Source organism: Delphinus delphis, chromosome 2, assembly GCF_949987515.2.
Source record: "Delphinus delphis chromosome 2, mDelDel1.2, whole genome shotgun sequence".
Lineage (NCBI taxonomy): Eukaryota > Metazoa > Chordata > Mammalia > Artiodactyla > Delphinidae > Delphinus > Delphinus delphis.
In genome coordinates this window covers 138164323-138187494 of record NC_082684.1, presented here as the reverse complement: position 1 = coordinate 138187494, position 23172 = coordinate 138164323, and the positions used below count along the sequence as shown (strand labels likewise).

The window sequence follows — 23172 nt, the reverse complement described above, 5'->3', positions numbered from 1 at the left end:
TTCGAGGACTAATGCACCACTAGAAAAATAACCGAGGAGAGTATAAATTAGAATCAACTCAATTTCATTCTCGTTAAGGATGAAAGAGGAAACTGTGCTCTTCTTAAGATATCTACAGCAAGTATTTATTGAGTATCCCCCCTGCATGAGGCACATTCCTGCGTTTTCATTAAACCTCACAATAGCCCTGTGAGAAAAGGGCACAGATTTGCAAAGAAATAGATATACCTTGAGAGGGGGAAAGATGGGCTTTCATGGAACTATGTAGTCATTCTTTATCTCTTAGACTCCGCCTACTAAATTGAGTTGCATTTTCTCTACCATGGGCAGAAATGGCGATACACAGTCTTGGCTCCTGCATGCCCAGATGGGTCCTGCAGGCCCAATGACTCTACCCCCAGGTTAAAAGGCCAGAGAGACTGCACAGGGCTGGGCTGAAGCTAGATTAGTCACTGAGGGCTTCTCTTTGTCCCTTAATCAGGGAGCGGCACCCAGATGCCCGGAACAGATCAGGCCAGAGTGTGGCAGGGAGGAGACCCGAGTTCTAGTCCTGGTTCTGGAACTGCAGGAAGAGGCCTCCAAGCCTGCAGCCATCCTGCATCTGCTGCCTCTCTGCCCCTGTGCTGGAGGGGGTGTGTGTGGTTCTGGAACGGCCGTGTGGGGCGGTAGAAGGCGATGGACTGGGAGTCAGGAGACATACGTGGAGCACACCTCGGCCACTGTCTTCATGACCTTAGAGCAAAGCGCTTCACCCTCCTCATCTGTAAAACGGGAGAGGAGACTGGACTAGAGCCTCCGTGATGACATTCTGATGGTTTGCTCTAAGGTCATGAAGACAATGCCCCGGGGCACCTGACCTCACTCACCGACCTCCCTTCAGACCACTGTTGGCACTCCCACTCACCCAGCCCAACCAGAACCCAGAGGGCGAGGGAGCCCATGCATGCCGCCCACACTGACCAGAGCGTGTGGGTGAGCTGGGTGACGAGCAAGGAGGTCCGGGGAGAACAGGAGCTCAGGCCCCTTTCCTGTCGGCCCAGGAACACTGCTGGGGCAGTGCCCAACCTCTCTCCTCACAAGGGTGGGCTCTCAGCTCCTACAGCCCCACCTCTGTTCCCGAGGGAGCACATCAGGGACCAGGGCCTGCTCTCCCGGAGACGGCCCGCCCGGTGCAGGCCCTGATGGATGGACAGAGGCAGGGGAGGCTGCAGCTGGGTGGAGAGGTTTTTGCTCCCTCCTCCTGATACTTCGCAAGAAAGTCTTTCTCACTCCACTGGTACTTCTCCTTTCCAGGGTCCCCTTCTGGCACCTTCCCTAATCCTACCCTGAGGGGCTTTGCCCTGTTTCTCAGGGATATCTGTATTCTGTCAGAGAGCTCCTGGAGATCAGAAAGGCTTCATTCCAGACCTCAGCAAATGAGGCGATGCAGGGCATGACAGGCAGGACAGAGTGCAAAGGGTGAGGGGCGAGAGCCTGATCCCTTCTGAGACCTCTGGGCCCCTCGGAGCCTGGGCATTTACCGGCACTGAGTCCCACGGAAGCTCAGTGTCAGGGCTTGGGAAAATGCTCACCTGGGAAGGCTCCAAGCTAAGTCACATTCCTAAAAATGCTGGCCAGGCAGCAGTGCCCAAGAATGGCCCAGTCTGGGGAGACAAGCATCATCTCTGTTCTAGGAAGTACAGAGCTGGCTGCAGGCCAAGGTGCAGGGTGCAGCCCGGGCTCCCCAGGGCCTCAACAATCATCCGCTTACCACCAGCCTCATCTATGTGTGAAGCGGGGTGGGAGGCACTGATGAAGACGGCCTCCTCTGCCCTGGGGGAGATTTCAGTGCTACTAGGAAGGGACCCCTGAGCAAAGGAAGCCTGGTTATTTCAAGGCCTAAAATCCCTTCAGAAAGGAAAGAAGCCTTTCACCCGTAATCAGATCAGGATTAAACACCTGGAAAGGAATAAGGTGCTTTCTGAATGGGGAGTCAGGACCTGGCAGCTTCTGACCCCAGCTTACTGTGTTAAAGGCCAGGAAGCCCTTTAACTACTCCAAGCTTGTCACCTCCACACTCAGTCCAACCATGACTGTCCACTAAGGCCTCTCTGCAAAGGCCTCACCCTGAAAAAGGCCCCCCATCCAGCTGGAGAGCCCCCTCTGGGATGGCTTCGGGGCCTCCCTCCCCTTCCCAGCTCCTGCTCTCGGATGCGGGCTCTGCTCGGTAAAGCGTGAAGGAGGCCCCCCAGGGAAGCCGGAGGAGCGGGGGCCTTTGAATTATGGAGCAGCGTTCTTAGCCCCTCTCAGAAAGGCCCAGGTGCCCCAGCTAAATAATTCACCACCTCGGGAGGACCCAGCGGTTCCTGCCACAGCTGAAGTAGGTCAGGCGTCGGCTTGGCCCTGGGTGGGGCGGTGGGTCTCAGGGCCGCTTCCCCACCAGCGCTAGGAGGGGCGGCAGGCTGGGAAGGCCTCGCTTGCTTGGCAAGTGCTTAGCTGGTCCAAATACTGCAGTGAGGCGAGGGGTTCAAGGCAGAAAAAGCATCAAGCCCCCTCCTCCCAGAGCCTCCCCCTGGATCCCAGATAACCCACCCACCTGCCACCCAGTTACCTCCAGGGCCGGCGCCTGGCCAGGCTCCTCCGCCCTCAAAGCACAGTTCTCTCTTCACATGCAGGTACCAGCTGGGGCTGCAAATGTCACCCATGAGCCTTTTACAGCCAACACAGTCATCAGCAGAACACCTTAGATACAAGCTGCCCAGTGCAGGCCTGGGATTCGGGGGGTGGGGGGCTGGGGGAGTGAGGCAGGGAGTGGAGAGGGACACCAGGGTCCCCAAGGTGCAGGCGAGGAAGTGACCAGGGCTAGCCACTGCCACTTCAGCTTTGCTCAGAGCAAGGCTGGGAGGAAAGCCGGCAGGAGGGAGGCTCTAGGGCCTCTCCTGCCCTCCCTTTCTAGGCTGGCTTTGAGTCAGGCTTGGAAGGGCATGGGGGCTGGGGCTGGGGGCATAGACGCTAAAGACAAATAGCAAAGCCATCAGGTCAGTGCTCCAACCCTCCAGAAGGAGCTGGAAAGAACTTCAAACCACCATTTCACAGATGAGGAAACTGAGGCCCCAAATCACAAAAGGGAAGAGTCAGGGTCAGCTGCTGGCATCCTGACTGGGTCCAGGGCAGCCCGGGGGGTCTTAGCAGCATACCGTTTCCCTGACCTTTGTACTCATTTGCGCTGGCTCCCAGCAAAACCCATCTCAGGAATCAGAGCTGCAGCTGGGAGCCTACAGGGTGGGTGGTCTTAACCCTTTCCAGGCCAAACTGCTGGGTCCTCTGCTTCCCTCTAGCACAGCCTCACATGACACACACCGAGGATACTACAGGCAGGAACCCAACCTCCCAAATCACAGTCCTTCTCTACTCAAGGGCCTGAAAAGGCCACAGGCCACAGGGTTGGGGAAGCCAGATGACACCATCCAGAGAAAACGAAGGTCCCATTTAGGTGCTTACTCTGGGTGCAGGGAATCTCCGCCCGCATCTTCAGAACAGAAAACAAAGAATGAGTTAAACCCAGGCGGCCCCGCTGCTCGGCCCTTGGCGGGTCACTTCCTCTCCAGCCTCAAGTCACACAAAAGAGGGCAGGAGGGAGAGGCCACGTGAGCTCTGAGGCCCGGGCCCACTTCGCCTCCTTCCCCCTTTAACTCCCAACACCTGTCCTCTAGCTGTGCCCTCCCGACGGCAACCTACAACCCAAGGAAGCAAAGGTCGGAGAGCAGTTACTTTGGATGATTTTTTATTTTGCATTTCATATATTATCCAGTTTCACATTCTCACAGGATCAGCAATTACAACAGCCTCCTCGTCTCCCAAGTCTGAAAACGGCAAGACAGCCACAGCTGCGGCCAAAGGCAATGCACTGATGTGCACACGAAACAAAAAATTGCACAATTTTTCCTTCATTTTTCTTAAACTAACGGCTGACGCTAAGGCTCACTGCTGGAGAACGGAAACCCTTTTCTTCTTCATGCCTCAAACTAAAATGTTAAACTTATCTGACAGGGCGGACAAGGTCTCTTCAATAATTAATTGCACACACACACGAAAAATCTTTCATGTTGCATAAATATTTTGTTACACAGGGTACAAAAATACTTTCACTTTTTGGTTGGTTTTGAAGTTTGGAAAGCATGAGGAACCATGGCAGGGGTGGGGTGCGCCGCGGAGAGGTAAGCGAAAAACTGGGCAGAGAAAGGGTTTTCTTAATGGCTGTTGGCTCATCTGAGGGGGAGGAAGCAGAGGACCCCAATTTGAAATGACCAAGAAAACGCTCTACCTTGGCTGGGTAGTCCTTCCTGTTCAGCCTGGAAGTGTGTGGGGTGGTGGAGGCTGCCAGCCGCAGGGCGGAACTGGCTGCAGGGCTTGGTCCTCACTGAAGCAGGGTGGGTGCAGGGGAGGGGGGTGTGGGGAGAGGGACCAGGAATGATGAACCATTAGTGGTCAGGACTTGTTGCTATGGTGACACAATGTGAGAACAAACTGTACACTCACATATATACAAGTTTAAGTGTCTTAATTCATGCCAGGAAAACATGCAAAATTAAACGCCTCATTTCTTTGAGGTGGGGCTACGGAAGCAAATTTGGACTGGAGGTCAGGCCTTGCTCAGTCCCAGTGAGACCTCCGAGCTGGGTCTGGGTGTCCCAGTGAGAAGGCCCCTGAATCCTGCCGTGAGGCCTTGGAGAGGGGCTTTGGGGCAGGACAGGGCTGAGGAAAAGGAGAGAAAGGAAACAAGAGTCCACTGAGTCAGGCTTAAAATTCACAGTCTTTGGAGGGAAGCAGCAGCTCTGCACGGGCCACCTGGGGGCAGTGGAAGCTCAGGGTGGCTCCCTCCCCAGTGAGGCAGGCGGGGGCTTCGAGCTGTGGTGACCAGACCTGGAGGGAGGGGAAAGAGGTGGCCATGAGCAGATGCATGGGACTGGAGCTGAACCCAGGCCCTCCCCTTGCGAGGAGGCTGCAAGATGTGGGGTGGGGGGCAGGGTGGGAGGAGAGGGGAAAACCAGCCAGAGTGCCCCAGGCGCAAGCTCAGGTTGGGGTAGCACCAGCGAGCTCCTGGACTCAGGCAGAGGAACCAAGGCCCTGCAGGGAGCCAGGCTCTAGGACACTTTCCAGGCCTCTGAGCCAGCACTTACTGAAGAACTAACAGAACTGACGATATTTCCATCCTTGCTGGGTGGTATCAGAGGAAGGGTACCAGCGCACCTGCAAGAGAAGCCAACGTCAGGAGCTAGCTGTGCAGTCCCTTCGCTTGACGGGGGAGCCTGGGAAACACGGCCTTCAGTGCCCCTGTCGGAGTCCTGGTTCTGTCACTGACGGCGGAGGTCGGGCCAGTTACTCACCTCTGGGCGTCAGTTTCTTCATCCTGAAAATGGGAGAGCGCCACCTGACCTGCCTCCTCTGCAGGACAGAGGTTCAAATGAGAGAAGGGTTACGAAGGCGGTCACGCTCCACTGAGCCCGACTGTACCGGGTGGAGTGCTGGCAGCCGGGGGCACTGGCCCAACAGCCTGCTCTGCCCCCTTAACCGGGAGAGTGCGGAATTCCTAACATCGGGACAATGCACCTAACACATTTGTGCTCCACTTCGTCTGAGTCTCAGTGTCCTCAACAGCTACAGGATAGAGACGATTAAAAGTCACAGGGTATCCACGAGGACCAGATAAGACAGAATGTAAAAACACATTAGAAACCAAAGTCAGTGTGGTCTCCAAGGGGCAGGACTCCCAGAAGTTGGTCCTGTCCTCGCAGGATCCCAGGAAGTCACAGACAAGACCCAGCTGATGCTCCCCGCCTCCGCCGCTGCCCCGTTTCAGCTTCTGCACCACCCCCACCCCCGTTCCCTTCATTACAAAAGCCTCCTAATTTTAGAGATTTGTAACCTACCAGCTGAGCCTGGCAGCTACCTCAACCCTGGTACTTGCTAGAAGGCCCCACAGAGCAATGGCCCCAGAGCATGATTCCCAGAAACAGGCCAGGAAATGACATGCACCCCATTCCCCGTGGGCCAGTCTGGACGGTGAGCCATGCTGGGTGCCAAGCCAAGATTGCGGGGAGGCTGCCTGCCCCAGTTACAGACAGCACGTCCGCCCGGGCCTGACCCGTGGCCACCTGGGAGGGGTGGCGGCAGGGCATCACAGGGCCCCGAGTGAGGGGGTGGGAAGAGAACTCAGAGATGGGAGCCGGGGTTCTCTTAGGAAAGAAAGGGATGGCACAGGAGAGCCGATGAGGAAACCAAGTAGCAGCTGGGCATACAGACAAAACTCTTGAAGCACAAGCAGTCAGACCCAGTTACCCACTTGGCTGCCAGGAATCCCTGCCTCTGTAAGTAGGGAAGATATCGAGCAACGCCAGGCTATCTGGTGGCTGATGAAAGCTTCCTGAGAACTTGCTCCTGTGCCCCCTCCAAATTCTAGGTGCTGTCTTGTACAGCACAGGACTCTGACCATCCCGTGTTCAGCAGGAAGTCGGCAGCTGGTTCCTCTGAGATGCCAGGACACTTGGCACATGGCAGGACCAGGGCCTAGGCCACCTGACCAATGTCGGGATGGCCCCTGGGCTCCAAGGATGTGGCACTGCTGTCATCGGCACACAGTTGACCCCTGGCTGCCAGGACCACCTTGATTAAGCCCCACACCACACAGAAAGGGTCAAGAGCCTCTTTGAGCCATCCAGCCTCAGAGGCCATCTTATTTTCTCTCGTGTCTTCTGAACATCTGGAAACAGTTCCCTCCCTTCCTAGCTGACAGCTGAGTGGGAGGAAGCCTCTCCTCCCCTTCGCCGAGCCGTGGGCTGCCCTCTCAGCTGCAAGCCCGGCTGGACACCAGAGCTCATTCCCTAAGAGAGGGACAATGAGGAAACCAGCACCGCTGCCACCGGACAAGGCTGCGGCCGGTCCAGCTCCGGGAAGCCTTAGTGGACCCTGACCACCGCACTTCACCCAGCCTCCAGCTGGAGCGGCCCCACGGCAAGGAAGCGCCTGACAGGCTGGGTGCCCTGCAGGGCTGGACAAGGGGAGAGCGTCGGACGAGAGTGGGAGGGACCCTGGAGGCCTCCGACCTGCCCTCCTCCACCACCGGCTGCTTAGGGGCCCCCACAACAAGCCTGCTCCATCCAGCCCCACCCTCTCCACTAGGTGCTGCAGCTTGGACTCCAGAGCAGCAGCTTTCCCTCCAGCCTGAGATGAGCCACCACCTTCTTGGGGAGGAAGCAGAGGAAAGCCCTAATTTCTGAGCTCGGGATGGTCGTGCAACCCAACTAGACAGAACGTACTTGGAGGGCTGCATTTCCACTCTCCTCAGATGCCTGGGATAGGCCAGTGGTCCAGGTTCTCTAAAGAAGCACGGTCTCTTCCTGCCCCAGCTCAGAACAAGACCCCAGGCCCAGGGGTCACGGCCAGCACAGCAGGGAGCAAGTGGCCAGTCCCCTGTCAGGGCCTCCACTCGTTCACAGGGTGGGGTTGGAGGTCCTAAGAGGCCACCCCACAGGGACAGCCCATGGGCATCTAGAATGGCTACAGCTCCAAGAGGGGCAGCACCCAAAGGAGTGGGGGGCACACGGTCCTCTCTCAGACCCTCAGACCGACTAACGGAGAAGATACACCAAAAAGTGGGCAAAGGGATGAATCCACACAAGAAGAAATAGAAACAGCCAACAAGTAAGGGAGCCTCACTCATCACAAAGTCAAAACAATACAATTAACTCAGACCGGCAAGTCTACACTCTGACCTTGCAATAGCTCTAGGAATTTATGATAAGGAAAGCAGGCAGGACAGGTGCCCACAGAGGTGTGAACAAGGGCATCCATGGCAGCACAGCCTAACAGAGCAAAAGAAAAGTGTGTAAACAACCTCACTGCCATCTACAGGGAGGCAGGCACACTTATATACTGGTAGGCTAGCCAGGCACCCAGAATGCAGACCCATACTTACTTACACAGAAGCATGTCCTAATATTTAAGTTTTAAAAAGATTAAATGTGTAATTTTTGTAAAAGGTTCATACCCATGGATTTACTTATACACCTGTGTCCAACTACCTACCAAGTCTAAGGACTAAACGTAGTGATATTTGGGGGAACAGGATGACAAGCAAAGGCAAAAAAGAGAAAAAAACCCCGTCTTTTTCTTCCCATGAACGCAGACCTCTAATAGCTAATGTTCGTGAAGCACCTGGCATGTGCCAGATGCTGGTCTAAGCAGTTTTCATATACGAAGTTCATTTAATCCTCAGAAAAGCCCTATAAAGTTGATGCTATTAGCATTTCCATTAAACAGACAAGAAAACAGAGGCAGGGGAATTCCTGTAACTTTAAGGTCATCGGTAAGTGGCTGAGCCAGTGTAAGGGGGGCAAAGGGCTGCAGTGAAAGACTCCCGTACCCTCAGGTCGAAATGGAAAAAGCAGTCCAAACTGGGAGGACCCTGGGGTGCAAGGGGACATGCAGAATCCCTGCTTTTAGGTCACCATCTTCATGTACCAGACCCCAGTGTGCCCCTGCCACCCATACCCTCTGAAAGGAGAAGATTCTATCAAAAGGATCAGAAGGTCCAGCAACACAGCCTTGTGCCGAGATAGAGCAGGACTGAACCATCTCCAAGCCCCTTTCTTCCTGCAGGTCTCGTCCCTGCAGCCACATGAGGATGCCTCGTTCAGGCCGAGCTACTGGCAGAGGGCGTGAGGTCAGGATGCATATGGTGGGGTACAGAAAGGAAGGACCGGTCTGCATCCCCTATTGTCTATCAGCTGCTGCCTTTCTCTCCAAGTCACCTCCTTACCCCCAGGCACAGAAAAACGCGGCTACGGGTCCTCTGGGTTCAGAATAACCTCCTGAGGACCACCAGGGTCCACCTCCCTCATTTAGGCATTTTCAGCCTCCACCTCTGGGGCAGTACTATCGGGGGCAGGGAGGGGGCTCTTGGAAGGAACAGAGCAAGTGATACTACTTCGAAAATGCTTTCATGCCTATTACTACATTTGGTCCTAACAGTGTGTTTTACTGTCGAGGAAACAACTATCCAGAGAACTCGAGTAGCGGGACAGAACCAGTCACCACCTGATCCGATCGCTTGTCATCAGGCGGCCTCCCGAAAAAAGCCACTATCCTTTGAGGGGGCCCTCATCCCCTTCCCAGGGAGACCAGAAGACAGGAACTCAGGCACAGCGAGGCCTGGAGGGAACTAGACAATAATGACATGAAATAATAAGCATGCAGTGCTCCCTCTATGCTAATAGGCTACCAACCACCCTCTAAAGTAGCTACTGACTATCATCATACCACAAAGAAATCGAGACACAGAGAGGTCAAGAAACTTGCCCAAGGTCACACAGTGTTGAAAGAGAGAGCCAGGACTTGGACCAAGGTAGCTGGACTGGAGTTGGATGGCCACAGGGCATGGGGAAGGAGGGAGGAAGCTGGAAAGGAAGACAAGAGGAGGGCACACCGTCCTGTGTACGAAGCTTAGGGACCCGCAGCGGCGCACCACTCCCAGCCGGCTGGAGGGGGCCACCCCAAAAAGGGCAGAGAGATCGCTCCTGAATAATCTGACATCCTGACTGTCCCTGGCTCCCAACCTCTGCCTCACATTGTCACGGCCTAGCATCTCAGAGCAGACGGGGTAGAACCTCTCCATCCGATCTGGTCCTGCCCTCTCGTTTTACAGATGGGGACAAGACGGAGGCCCAGAGGTGAAGTCACTTGCTGAAGATCAGGTCGCTAACTGGTGGCACAGCTGGGATCAGAGGACTCACAGGGCCCCTACAGTTAAACTCGCCCCTGCACCAGCTGCCTTCCACACTCCGCCGGGTCACAGAGGACCGCCTTCAATCACCACAGAACTGGTCTGCGGTAAGTCCCCCAAACGTCGCCCCAGAGAGGAAGAGCCCCGCCACCTCCCTACGCCGATCAATTTTCCAGCCGTCTGTGGTGTGCCGCCGGGGTGAGCGCCAACGCGTCTGCCCTCGGTACAACCCAAGTTGCCGCGGCCGGGGGAACGCCTTGCGAGGGTGGCAGTCAGGGAATCTGAACCTTCCCCCTTGGAACTGGGCGAACCCAGGTCACTAAGCCCTTCAGAGGGATGGACACGCACTTGACCCTCCCACTGGCAGAGCTGCCCACTCCTCCTGCCTCAGCTTCTAGTTTCTGGGAACTCTCCCTCCTGGCTTCTCACACCCTTTAACTCCTCGTCCCCTTCTACTGCCCCAGTCAGGAGACCCCTGTTCTCTCCCTCTCAGCAGCCAGGTCACTCTTCATGAGCCTCAGCTCTCGGTCACTTCTCTGACGAGAGGCCCAGGTGGGCTCGCCGCTCACCACAGCCCTCCCACGCTGCCTGGCGGTGCCCTGTCACTGCCGCGCAGAGGCCTGGCTGTAACCTGCGAGGTGCTCGTGCCCCTCTCGGGCACCTGGCGCGGCATTCGGCAAGCACAGAGCCCTCCCAGCCCAGCCGTGCCCTCTCCACCTCTCGCCTAGAGGCGTGGGCTGCATCTTTCCCGCCCCAGCCCAGGTCACAATGCAGGGTGCCCACGTTCCTTGAACAAAAGAGCAAACACTCACTGGGCACCCCGGATGTTCCAGGTGCAATTCTAGCCCCTCACATGGCTTAACATTTAATTCTCACAACAACCTGAGGCAGATACTACTATTCTTATCTTTCCAGATGAGTGAAAAAGAACAACCCAGACACAGAAATCTTTCAGAGCTTTCTGAAGTTCACAAAGACAGGAGGAAGCAGAGGCAGGCGGGCTGCCTCCGGCGACCACGCTCAGGTCTGTCACCACAGGCAGAATTGGCACAGCCTGCCCGCGCGTGTCCAGGGGCAGTGGACCCACGGTGGGTCTCTCACACTTCGCCTTTGCAGTGTATCCTCGAGGCGGCCTCACAGCGTTTCCTCTCCTTCCCCTCTGTGGGACCCCAAACCCCAAAGGTACTGTTGTTACAAGACAGCAGTTCTGCAGCAGCTCTGGGGACCTGGGTGGCCCGTGGCCGGGTAGGAATGAAGCCCGGCCAACTCAGAGCCTTTGTTCTCCCCTTTCCTACTTCTCCCCCCGACAGGCTTACCTGAGCATGTAGGGCGGCAGCAGCAGCAGCAGTGGCGGCTGGGTAGGTAAACGCAGCATGTGAGATGGCTGGGGTCAGCTCTGTGGTGTACAGAGGGTAGGGGGCCCAGGCCTCTGGGGATGCGGGGATCAGAGCGGCCCCCATCAGGTCATCTGCGACGGGAGACAACAGCCCCCCCTTGTCAGAACGCGGGTCCCCCTTTGCGCCACCCCATTCCAAACACAGAAGGGGACCCAGCACTATCACTGAGCATAAGCTCCCTTCTCAGGCTCCCCTGAAGGATCCCAAGACTGGGAAAGAAGCCACGGTAACTTGGCCCGGCTTGGTGAGCATCCTGTCTGCTTCCAGAAGCCCTCAGATGGGTCTCTGCTCATCTCAACCAAGAGGGATCAGAGAAGGCTTCAGGGAAGCTGGGCGACACCAACAGCTCAGGAGCTCAGCCTGAGGTCCAGCAAAGGCTGCAGGGGAGGAAGGAAGCATGGGACCCGCAGGGATGGGTAATGATGGCCGCAAGAAGCTCCTGGAAAAGGGGCGGGCAGGCAGGACTGATGCCCTCAGGGATGCCCTCTGCACGCAACTCCATCCACGAGGGCCCCCCAGCTCTGCCAGGTAAAGGGCAGCAGATGGCTACTCTGAGTGCCACTCACAGGGGTCTCGTGCGATGAAGTGTGCTCCTAGGGCGGGGTGAGCGTTGGTGGGATTTGGTGTAGCCATTAGCTTGTTCTTGGCCATCTTGGTGTTGGCTTTGGCAAACTCTAGCCTCAGGGTCTGAGGGTTCTCAGGATCAAAGCGAATACCCTACGTGAGAAGGAAAGGAAGGGAAAGGCGTTACACTGTAGGACCCAGCCTGTCCACTGCAGTGGGGACGGAAGGGCCCCAGAAATGATCCAGCCTGAAAGACTCGCCCACACGGGGGCCAAGACAGCGGACACACTGCTTGCTCGGGCCTTGCGAGTAGTGGCGTTTGGCACAGACAGTGCAGCCAAAGACTCTGCCCCAGGATGTTGGGGAAGGTACATCTGTGGGCCCTTTCCTTGGGCGTGGAGTGGGGGAAGGTTTGCAGAAGACGGGAACAGGAATACCCATTGCCTAGAAGTCTGTGGGTCAGAGAAAGGCCTGTTCTCTGTCTACTCACGTTCAATGCATTCTTGGCCGCTTCTGCTCCTGCCCGGCTGTCAAAGATCACAAAACCAACAGGCTAGTAGGAAAAAGAGAGAATACCCTTGCATCTCTCCCAACACTCCATCTCCCCTTCAAGCATACAAAACAAAACAACAAAGAACAAAAATATATATAATTCTTGTCCATATCCCCCCTATGTTCAGCTAGAACACAGGGAGGATACGGCCAAGAATTATATATTTATATAATTATATATGGACAAGAATTATGTATTTTTGGTTTGGGGCACTAAAACTCTCCCATCCAGGTACCACATTCTGGGAAACAATGCCAATACAGCTTTATCCCACTGCATTAAACATCACCCTTTCAGTAAAAGTCTTTTTTTTTTTTAACATATGCAGGTAATTAAGTGTAAGTTCTAGTGTTTTCCCCAGCACGAAAGGGGACACTAATGTATCAAGGGCACAGAAAGGCTTCAGGTTCACTCAAGGGGCAACAGGTTTTATATATATATAAAAATTTATTTTATTTATTTATTTATTTTTGGCTGCGTTGGTTCTTCGTTGCTGCGCACGGTCTTTCTCTAGTTGCGGCGAGCGGGGGCTACTCTTCATTGCGGTGCGCAGGCTTCTCATTGCGGTGGCTTCTCTTGTTGTGGAGCACGGGTGCTAGGCACATGGGCTTCAGTAGTTGTGTCACACGGGCTCTAGAGCGCAGGTTCAGTAGTTTGGGCCCACAGGCTTAGTTGTTCCGCAGCACGTGGGATCTTCCCAGACCAGGGCTCGAGCCCGTGTCCCCTGCATTGGCAAGAGGATTCTTAACTACTGAGCCACCAGGGAAGTCGCATAAACTTGTTGCCCCGGGCTTCCCTGGTGGTGCAGTGGTTAAGAATCCACCTGCCAATGCAGGGGACACGGGTTCGAGCCCTGGTCCAGGAAGATCCCATATGCCACGGAGCAACTAAGCCCATGCACCACAACTACTGAGCCTGTGCTCTAGAGCCCGCAAGCCACAACTACTGAGCTCGTGTGCCACAACTACTGAAGCCCGCGCACCTAGACCCCGTACTCTGCAACAAGAGAAGCCACCACAATGAGAAGGCTGTGCACCGCAACGAAGAGCAGCCCCTGCTCGCCGCAACTAGAGAAAGCCCGTGCACAGCAACGAAGACCCAACGCAGCCAATAAATAAATAAATTTATTTATTTATTTATTTAAAAGGGGGGGTCGGGGTGGGAGGAACAACAGGTTTAAAACTTCTCCGACTTCATTTTGCCTGGGCTCAGTCCAGCCCCCAAATGGCTCCTGAAGGCTCTGGACCTGGGACCCCTGGCATCAGGAACCAGAGCACAGCCACCACCTCTATGGTCCTCAGCCTCCGGGTCCCACTGTGGCTTCTCAAGGGCCAGAGAGTGAGGACCAGGAGCTGACTGGTAAGAAGAGGGGACCTGTGGAGGCTACTCTTTCGTCAGCCTAGGACAGGATAGGGGTGGCAGGGGGCAGGTCTCAGCTGCCAGATGCCTCAAGACTGAGGAAAAGAGAACAGGCTCAGTTCCAATTTCAGCAGTCGGTCTGGGCTGGGAGGAAGAAAAACCTTGGAGAGAAATTACCTGTCTCGATGTGAGCTTGATCAGGGACCCTTCATACCCCTGCAGAGAGAGGTGGTCATTAACAGGAAGGTCGGAAGCTTCTGTTGTGCTACCCTGGCCACCCCCCAGCCCTGCCTTTCCCCAGCTCACACTCTTCTCCCCGCAAAGGTGACCCACTCTGATCTCCACCACCGCTGAGTGCCCTCAGTCTTCGTGTCCCATATCACACAGCCTAGCACATGGGATGGCCATCATGCGGTAGCATTCATCATTTCATGCGGAAATTCCCCTTTGCTCCCGTAGCCTGTCATCTGGAAGCACAGACCTCACCTTTTTAAGTTTTCTTATCTGCAAATTGAAAACGCTATGCTGAATCTCAAAGATTCCTTATACGGCAAAGTCTACTGAGATTCTACTGTCTCCACTTTACAGATGAGAAATCGGAGGCTCAGAAAGGCTAATAAGCAATTGACAGAAAGCAACATATGAGTTAGCAGAACCGGGACCGAGAACCAGGGCTGCCAGCACAGTTTCTAGTTTTCCTGCTGCCCAATCCCGGTCTGCGATTCATTCCTGATGCTTCTCCTCCATCCTAGGCTCTGCCCATGGGTGGCTGGGTCCAGACTCACCTTGAACGGCCTGAAGAGCAGGTAGAGTTCTCTGGGTTTAATATCCACAGGGAGCCCACTGACGAACAGTGTCCGGACCTGGGGAAGAGACCACAGTGGTCAGGGCCGGGCTGACAGAAGAACAAGGATGATGGCTCTTCCTTCAGGAAGGAACTGGAATCCTTCCAGGGCTGAAGGAAGAATTCAGGATTTCCTGAGCCTTCTTTGGAGGCTGAGGCAAATGAGCATCCAAAGTTTCACAGCATTTAACTTTTCAAAACCCTTTCTGGGGGCTTCCCTGGTGCTGCAGTGGCTGAGAGTCCGCCTGCCGATGCAGGGGACACGGGTTCGTGCCCCGGTCTGGGAGGATCCCACATGCCACAGAGCGGCTGGGCCCGTGAGCCATGGCCGCTGAGCCTGCGCGTCCGGAGCCTGTGCTCCGCAACGGGAGAGGCCACAACAGTGAGAGGCCTGCGTACCGCAAAAAAAAAAAAAAAAAAAACCTTTCTGGACCCTTTCCTTTCCCTGGGTTCATCCTGCAGGTGTCACATCAAGCACTAGCTGAGCACTTCTGCACAGACAGCGTAAAGGAGAGAGTCCTGTTTAACAAGATAGATGAAGGACCCCTCTGAGTCTTGAAGAAAGCTATGGTGTCTTACCTCCAAAAAATGCACAAGTAGAAACATATACATATTTCAGAATATTCCCATGGACTCCTGGTAGAAAGGCTCCATCTGGTCTAGCGGGGAGGCAAAGATGTAAACTCTGTGCCTTGGAGCCATTTCATCAGAGGGCCCAGCACTTTCACATCCATCTCCTCCTGCTTCCCATGCTAGATGTAGGCTCTTCAGTGGCCGGCAATGTATTATATTCTTGCTTCTCTGCCCAGCTCTTAGCATGGTGCTGGTACTAAATGTTTACTGAATAAGGGACTTGAGGAAGGAGTCAGAGATGGAACAATGGTGCTGGGTTTTGAAGAATGAGTAGGATCTTGACAACTTCAAGTGAGGCAGAGGATGGTGTAAGTTATGAGCCTTGCCCTCAACAAAGTTACAAGTTGGCACTGAAGCCAGGTCTAGTAGACACCAGGTGTCCATCCTGTGACTCCTGCCAAACCTGACCTCCCGAACAGTGGGTGAGGTCCAGGAGAGGGCTGGCAGGAACACTTCCCTAATTCACCACTGCTGGTTAAATGCTGCTGGCCTCCAATGCTCAACTAGCAAGGCCAGATCAGCCAATAATTATAATGGGAGAAGGAGGGTTTTCCAGAGTGTAGATCCATTAAAAATACATCTTGAAACTGTGCTTTCTGAGTAACGAAAAATCCAAAAGAGCAGAGCTTCCCCACACACTTGACTCCTGGTTTGTTTTTTGTTTTTTGTTTTTGGCTACGTGGCTTTGAGGATCTTAGTTCCCCGACCAGGGATGGAACCCTTGCCCTCAGCAGTGAAAGCGCACAGTCCTAACCACTGAACTGCCAGGGAATTCCCTTGACTCCTGTTTCAAGGCGCATGTCATACCACTAAGCCAAACGAAAGTCTTCTCAACTTGTCACTGACGACTTAAGAACAAGTTCACGTGCCTCAGCCCACCCAACACGTGGCTATTCTTGAAAACATTTAGTGGGTCACGTTCCCCCCCAGAGGCACCAAAGAACTTCTTCCATGCTCTAGTGATGGCCTGCTGAAGGAACTGAGGCAACAGCGTTCTTGGAGACAATGGCTTGAATCAGGAACCCAGGGCAGTCAGGCAAAGTTACACCCAACACACACACACACACACACACACACACACACACACACACACACACACACAAACACACACACACACACACACACACACACACACACACTCTCCCTCCCCCTCCCCCTCCCCCTCCCCTCCCTCCCCTCCCCCTCCCCTCCCTCCCCTCCCCCTCCCCCCTCCCCTCCCCCTCCCCCCTCCTCCCTCCCCCTCCCCCCCCTCCAATGAACACACATGTCAACAACAGAGCCAGGAGTGGCAAAGGAAACCAGCCCCCACAGCTGCCCGTAACAAGTGTCGCCACCCCTAGCCACACAGGAATGACTCCAAGCCCATGGCTGATAAAATAGGTAAGGACAGCTTCTTCTCTCACATGAGTTTTCTCCGAGAAGCAAACCCAGGAGAATTCCTTGCCAGTTAGGACACCTCCACCCCTCTGGCGATGCCTTTCCTCGCCACACACACTTCTGCTCCTGGGCCTGGGGTAAAGGTTCTGTACATCTCACAGCCCTTGGCAGCTGTGTCCCTATACACGCAGCTCTCAAGCACTGCCCTGTCCCAGAAGCATCTGGGAGAAACTGGACAGCCCAGGCTCCAGAGTGGGCTGAACTGAGTTCCTGGACTCCAGAGGGCAGCCATCCTCTACACCCCTCTGCCCTTTGACGGAAGGCCTTTCATTTACATGTAAACCCCCAAAGAGAAGTGCCTCGCTCAGGCCATGCAGCTTGTTTTTAAAAGGCAGCAGACCTGGGACTTAAAACCCAGGTCTCCCTCCCAACCACTCACCCAGGCTGGTAGAGATGATGCTTGCTTTTTGGTGCCAGGACTTGGGCGCCCAGCCCACCACAGACGATGGACTGAAAGAGTACAAGCCAGCCAGGGTCCTGCTGGATCGGCCTGGACCAGCGCTACTCCCTCCTCCCTGGGATGAGGGGACATGCTTTGGGTCAAAGATGCAAAGCCAGAGCCGCCCACAGAAACCTCTACCTCAGTTCTCCCCAGGGGCCACCCATTTCACCCCGGCTAATTTTAAACCCTTCCTCAAATGGCTCCTTTCTGGCCAGACCTCCCCAGAGGCCCCCTTAAATAGAAAGTTCTCAGCACAAAGTTTCCTGCTTAGCGGAGGGGAGGGGAGTGAGTATAGGGGAACTTTCCTTCATTCCCAGCTCAGATTCTGGTTCCCAGCCTTCTCTGGGCCAGATGACTCTTTTCCCTGGCTTCCCATCTTTTAGATTCTAAAGGCTACAATACAGGTTGCATCCTGTGCCTGGTCATTCCTTAGGAAACAAGCTGACATCAAGGCAGTTATGGGTTCGGTGGTGGGTCCCCATCTGCCAGTTCACAGACCCTTTGCTGGGAGGCTAAGTCACAGGAAGCCTGACCTGAATGCTCTCCTTGGTTCCTACTTGACCCTGGACACCCTGGCAGATGATGTGCCCTCTGCCTATCCCCCCGTGCAGACATGGAAACTGAGGCCCAGAAAGGGCTCAGGCAAGCTTGGCTCAGCAAGGAGCAAAGCTGGGTAAGATCCAGGAACACTGATTCAGCCATCTGTGCCATTCTTCTGGCTGTGGGGACGGAGGCAGCCACATCTGGGCAGCCCTGTTAGCCCCATGGATGGGTAAAGTTCTGCCACACATCCGTTCAGTAGCCAGTCCCTTCTCTGGGTGCCTGTTTAGAATGATGGCAAAGCTGGAGTGACAGGAAGTATGAGCTTAGCAGGCTGGCCGGCCACATGTCGAGAGAACAAGAGTTTCCAGAGCCCACCTACCCACCATGCTACTTCCAACTCCATCAGGTCCTGCCCCGGCCCACAGACTCCGGGTCCCCGACAAGCACCCACATAGGGCATGGCAGCTGCTCACACTGCCCCTCAGACCACCCCTTCCTCATTCCTTAACTGAAGGGCATCCATCCCTCAGGTCCCTCTATTTCCTCACCCCTCTTTCCTTCCTTTGAAGTCTTCTGGGGCCCTTAGGACCCCTTATCTTTTACTGGTCCCACCATCTGAGCTCACCTGGACTCTAAAACCCAGAGATAGGAGGCAAGTCTCAAAACTTTCCTGTCCTCCAAGGTGCCTAGAGCCAGGCTCAACATCTGAGACCTCCCCCGTCTCTACACACCTTGGTCCCTCCAAAGAAGGGACTCACAGCCAGAAACGATGTGGTCCAGGACGGCAGAGTGATGCCATAAATGGGAAAGGCTTTGGTTAGTTAGACCAGAGTTTGCATCCCAGCTTTACGCTTGGCTTGGCGAAGCTGCTTCATCTCTCTGAATGTCAGCTTCTTTATCTGTACAACACAGGTACCCTCTACCTCCAGGATGAAGAGCACACTTTATGCCCAGCACACAGGAGAGGCTCAACCATATGCTTGTTCACTTCAGGGTCCCATAATCTCAACACTGACCTGCACAAAAACCTCACCTATCAGGTACCATGAGCCATTTAGTTATAAGGTTGCCTAGTCAGGCTGGGTCAGGTCCAGATCAGCCTGGAGCTGGGAACACAGGTGAGACAACCTTACACAGTCGCTGGATTCTTTAGTGTTCCTCTTCCCCAGGGAGGCCATGTCTGAGGTGGAAGGCACCGTGGAGTTCAGCTAGTTAAACACCCTCATTTTACAGATGACGGGGGCTTCCCTGGTGGTACAGTGGTTAGGGATCCACCTGCCAGTGCAGGGGACACAGGTTCGAGCCCTGGTCCGGGAAGATCCCACATGCCACAGAGCAACTAAGCCTGTGCGCCACAACTACTGAGCCTGCGCTCTAGAGCCCACGAGCCACAACTACTGAGCCCGTGAGCCACAACTACTGGAGGCTGCAGGCCTAGAACCCGTGCTCCACAGCAAGAGAAGATGAGAAGCCCACACACCGCAACAAAGAATAGCCCCTGCTCGCCGCAACTAGAGAAAGCCTGCACGCAGCAACAAAGACCCAACGCAGCCATAAATAAATAAATAGATAGATAGATAAATAAATAGATGAATAAATACTGATGAGGGAACTGAGGCTCAGAATAGGAAGGTGACAAGGCAACCTAATGGCACAGTCGGGATCCTTAGGGATGGCAGGGACAGAGACATGTGGTTACTTCTGCAAGGCCTGGCCAATGAGTCCTGTGTCCCAGGCCAGCACTGGCAACCACTCCTCCCGTGCCACTTGCTGGTGCCAGCCTCACAGCCATAGGGTGCAGCATTCAGCAGAGAGGCTGGGCGCAGACAAGGATTCGGGGACCAACCACCACTGACGCCAAGATGGAAAGACCAGCCAAAGATCCCACCGCCTATTCCACAAGTTTACTACAAGAATTCAACACGAAACTATTTTAAGATACTTGGAGGAAGCAGAAGGGGTGGCTCACACAATCCCAGGCTGCTAGAAGGAACCAAACTTGTTTACCTAGGCCCTTCTTCCATACACTCACTCACTCTTTCTCCAAAAGCATCCACACAGCCCAAGAGAATATCTCCCTCCTGCCCTGAAACATTGAAAGCAAGCGCAGTCCTGTTAAAATGGTCATCTTCATGGCAAGTACCAGCAGACTGTGCTGGACCACAGCCATGTCCCTGGCACAGATGAAAGGCAAGTTTGGAACAGGCTGGAGAAGGTACTGGGGAGAGGTGGGAAAAGGATAGGGAATCCTTTGGAATTCCCTGGCAGTCCAGTGGTTAGGACTTGGCGCTTTCACTGCCATGGGCCTGGGGTCAATCCCTGGTCAGGGAACAAAGATCCCACAAGCTGCACAGCCAAAAAAAAAAAAAAAAAAAAATAGGGGGGATGGGGAATCCTTAGAGGCCAGTAAAAGACACACGTTGAGGAACCACTGGAAGCACCGAATTCAACGTGGACAAGGAACTTGGCCAGAGAGGTGTCCCCATACAGGACATCGCAGACATGGTGTGTAGCCTTCATGATGGTCAGGAGCAGACTTGGCCTCGCTGGCGGTCCCAGCCAGTGCCAGGCCTGCCTAGGGCAGCAAACTGGCCTTCAGCACGACGGTGTCCCTGGCCAGCAAAGCTTGGGGACTCCCGAGGCTGCTCGTCCCTCAAGCAAGCCCTGCTGCCTATCCTTCCCTGGGGGTGCTGGGAACAAGAGGGTGGGAAAGTCCAGCCCCTTCTAGGAAGTCCACACCACAGGCTATCACTGGTAGGCAGGCTTCCTGGGGTTGGCTAGGTATTTGCTGTGTGATCGTGGGCCCTTTCCCTCCAGCTACTGCTGGACCTCGAGTGCCTGGGGCTCCCAACGACCTCTTGCCTGCTCCTCCCTCCTCCACGGGAGGCCACCCATCTCATTCCCAGTGCTCCGGGGAGGGGCAGAGAAGGGCACAGGAAGTGGTGGCCCCCATCCTCAGCCTTATTCTTGAGGCCCCTGGGGAGGGAACGCCCCCTTCAAGGAGCCTCTCCAGCACCTTCTGTAATCCCAGCAGGACAGAGGACCCAAGCCCCCGGGTGGTGCAGCCCTTTCCCTCAGTAAAGGTGAAAACTGCAGCCCTCCCCAGCCCAGAGGGAAGACAACTTTTTAGAGAGAAGTAGGAAGAAGGGGCTCTGACAAACTCATTCCTGTTTGTGTGTCAGTAATGATCTTCCTTCAGACAAACAAACCAACAGTTGTTTACAGATCTTCAGAAAAAATGAAAGTAAACAGAAGCCTCCAGGAGCAAGGTGACAGTGATACCCAAGGCATCAGCCTAATAGCAGAAATTCAGGCTTCTGCCTAAAAGGCTTCGAGGCAGGACTCGACCTCTTTCCATCAGCCCAGGTGGACATCTCTGTCAGCCTGGACACCTGCACAGGCACACCTGTCATTCCAGTGCCCCCAGGCCAAGGCCAGCTCCCCCAACAGTGGCTGCTTAGAGGTCTCTGTCCTCCCCTGGGCACACACAGGGCCCAGCACATGGGGGCCCTGCAGAAGTCAAGGGAAGGGAGCTGTGGGGGGAGGCGGGGCAGGGGGCGTTCCCCCCAGAGGAAAGCCTCCATGTGGGACAGGACTGGGGTGTGGGGTCCGAGGGGCCACACCACGAGGCCCTCCCTCCCTAGTGGGGGGACGCCATACTCAATCAGCCCAGGCTGGGGCCTGGCCACACTCCACCTTCATACCAAGAATTGAATACTCAACTTCTCAGGTTAAGGGTGGCAGCAGGATACTGTGGCTGAGAGGATGAGCGCCGTAAATACCAGTTTTTATTAGAGACGGAAGGGGTAAACACTGCTGTCAAAAACAGTCGTATGTCCATGGATATTAAACCCCCTACCCTTTAACTCCAAAGGACAACCACGGCCTCCTTCCAAACCCCAGCCCTGTACTCTCCAAGACAGCACCCTGGACTTGGACTCCAGGGACCTCCCATCTAGGGCACAAAGGATGCTGAGGTAGGAGAACATCAGGGTCATCCCCATCCTTCCCCCATCCCCAAATAAATCCCAGCGGTCCACCAGAAACACTCCCCACTAGAAGACAACTCCTGCCTTCTAGGTGAATCTCTGCCTCACGAGGCTAAGAAACTTGACTCTGGGCAATAGAAACATCATACCAAAGAGATAAAAATGATACTTGAAAATTGATTCTTTGTGGCAATCCAGCATCTCTGAAGTTAGAATTCAATCTGGAAAGGGAACTGTTTCAACCAACCACTTCATCAAAATGTTCAAGTAACTCGCTTACTTTGAACCCTGCCTCTTAGCATGGGGAGCCCTGCTGGTGTCATCTGGATGGAAAACACCCCTTACAAAAGTGGGTGGGGGAGGAGGGAAATCCAAACAGGGAAAAACAAGCCTCTCATAAGCCCCTCCCACATCCTTCCCCAATTCCCAGCCCTCTCCAGGAACCGAAATGCAGAACATCTGAGCTGGAAGAAACCTTATTTTTAGCTGAGGTCCAGTGAGTTGCTCCAAGTCACCGAGCGTATCAGAAGCAGCCCCAGTGTCCCCAGGTGCCCGGCTCACAAGTCAATGCTCTTTTGCAAACCTTGATCTCACACCACCAACCCACTCAGAGCCCAGTGGGGGTCAGCCTTAGGTGCCCAGAACAAATGACCTTCAGCTTCTGAGCTAAGAGGGCAGCAACAGTCCTTAGCAGAAGGTTGACCGGGGGTGCACGGGGTTCCACTAGATGATCCCATGGCTAGTCCTAAACAGTTAGGTATAGGGAAGTCAGAGGGAAGACTGACAGACTGCCAACTCCCAGAGCAGCCTTCTGCAGCGGGGAAGGGGTGGGGGTAGAGCAGGGCCCCTCACAGCCCCAGGAAGCCCCGAGTCCAAACAGAAGCCCAAGCCACCCCATCTCGGTGTCCCACTACCGCCCCACCAGCCAGATCATGGGAGTTTATGAGCTGCAGCCTGCGTTATATAAAGCTTGCCGCGTTCCTGCTGTAAAGATACTGAAGGTCCTTTTTAAACTTCATCACGCCCAGTTCGGCCCTGGCTTCTGCAAGGGGAAAAGGGTCATTGAGAACCAAGACACAGGACTCAGGCTCAGCCTCCTGCTCAGACAACAGACCAGACACAGAAACAAAAGAACAAGAGCCTCAAAGCAATTGTCAAGGAGCCCGATTGAAGTCCCAGCCCTGCCACCGGCCAGGCAAGTGGCTTCGTGGCCTTCACCACTGCCTCAGCAATAAAGAGGAGGGGTGGACTCGCCTCAGGGCCCTTCACACCCTGACCTTCCAAGAAATCAGGGAAGTGGGAGACCGTGATGGAGTCTGGGAGTAATGCTCGGGCACTGTCCTCCATGGGCTCAGAGCTCCAGTGCTTTCGTTTTGCCCACAAGACGGCAAAGAAAGCAGTAAAGAAGGGGTAGAGGTTGAGAGGGTGAGAAAGCAGGATGTCAGAAGCCAGGCCCTTGGGGTTTGAGAGGGGTCTCTCTGCTGGGGCAATACCGGAGCTGCCAAACAGAAACCACAGAGCAAGTCACTGTACCTCTGCAGAGATCTCAGCGGCCTGGCCTTTTTCTTCTGGATACATATGTAGGGGGCGGGGTGAGAGTTGGGTTCTGCCTGGGTCCTGTGCTTAGGCTTGGCACTGGCAGGTCGCTCTT

General features: G+C 54.8%; 1 protein-coding gene across 1 annotated transcript in view; it reads right to left on the bottom strand.

Annotated features, from left to right (window-relative positions):
* Positions 1–3752: 3752 nt before the first annotated feature.
* Positions 3753–23172, bottom strand: part of RBPMS2 (RNA binding protein, mRNA processing factor 2) — a 29044-nt gene continuing 9624 nt past the window's right edge. Inside the window, exons 3-9 of the mRNA XM_060005777.1 lie at positions 14419–14496; positions 13811–13849; positions 12212–12274; positions 11724–11874; positions 11077–11228; positions 5160–5229; positions 3753–4902 (exon numbers count right to left, since the gene is read on the bottom strand). Of these exons, the coding sequence (XP_059861760.1) occupies positions 5167–5229; positions 11077–11228; positions 11724–11874; positions 12212–12274; positions 13811–13849; positions 14419–14496 (546 nt within the window). The 3' untranslated portion in view covers positions 3753–4902; positions 5160–5166. The remainder of the gene's footprint in view (positions 4903–5159; positions 5230–11076; positions 11229–11723; positions 11875–12211; positions 12275–13810; positions 13850–14418; positions 14497–23172) is intronic.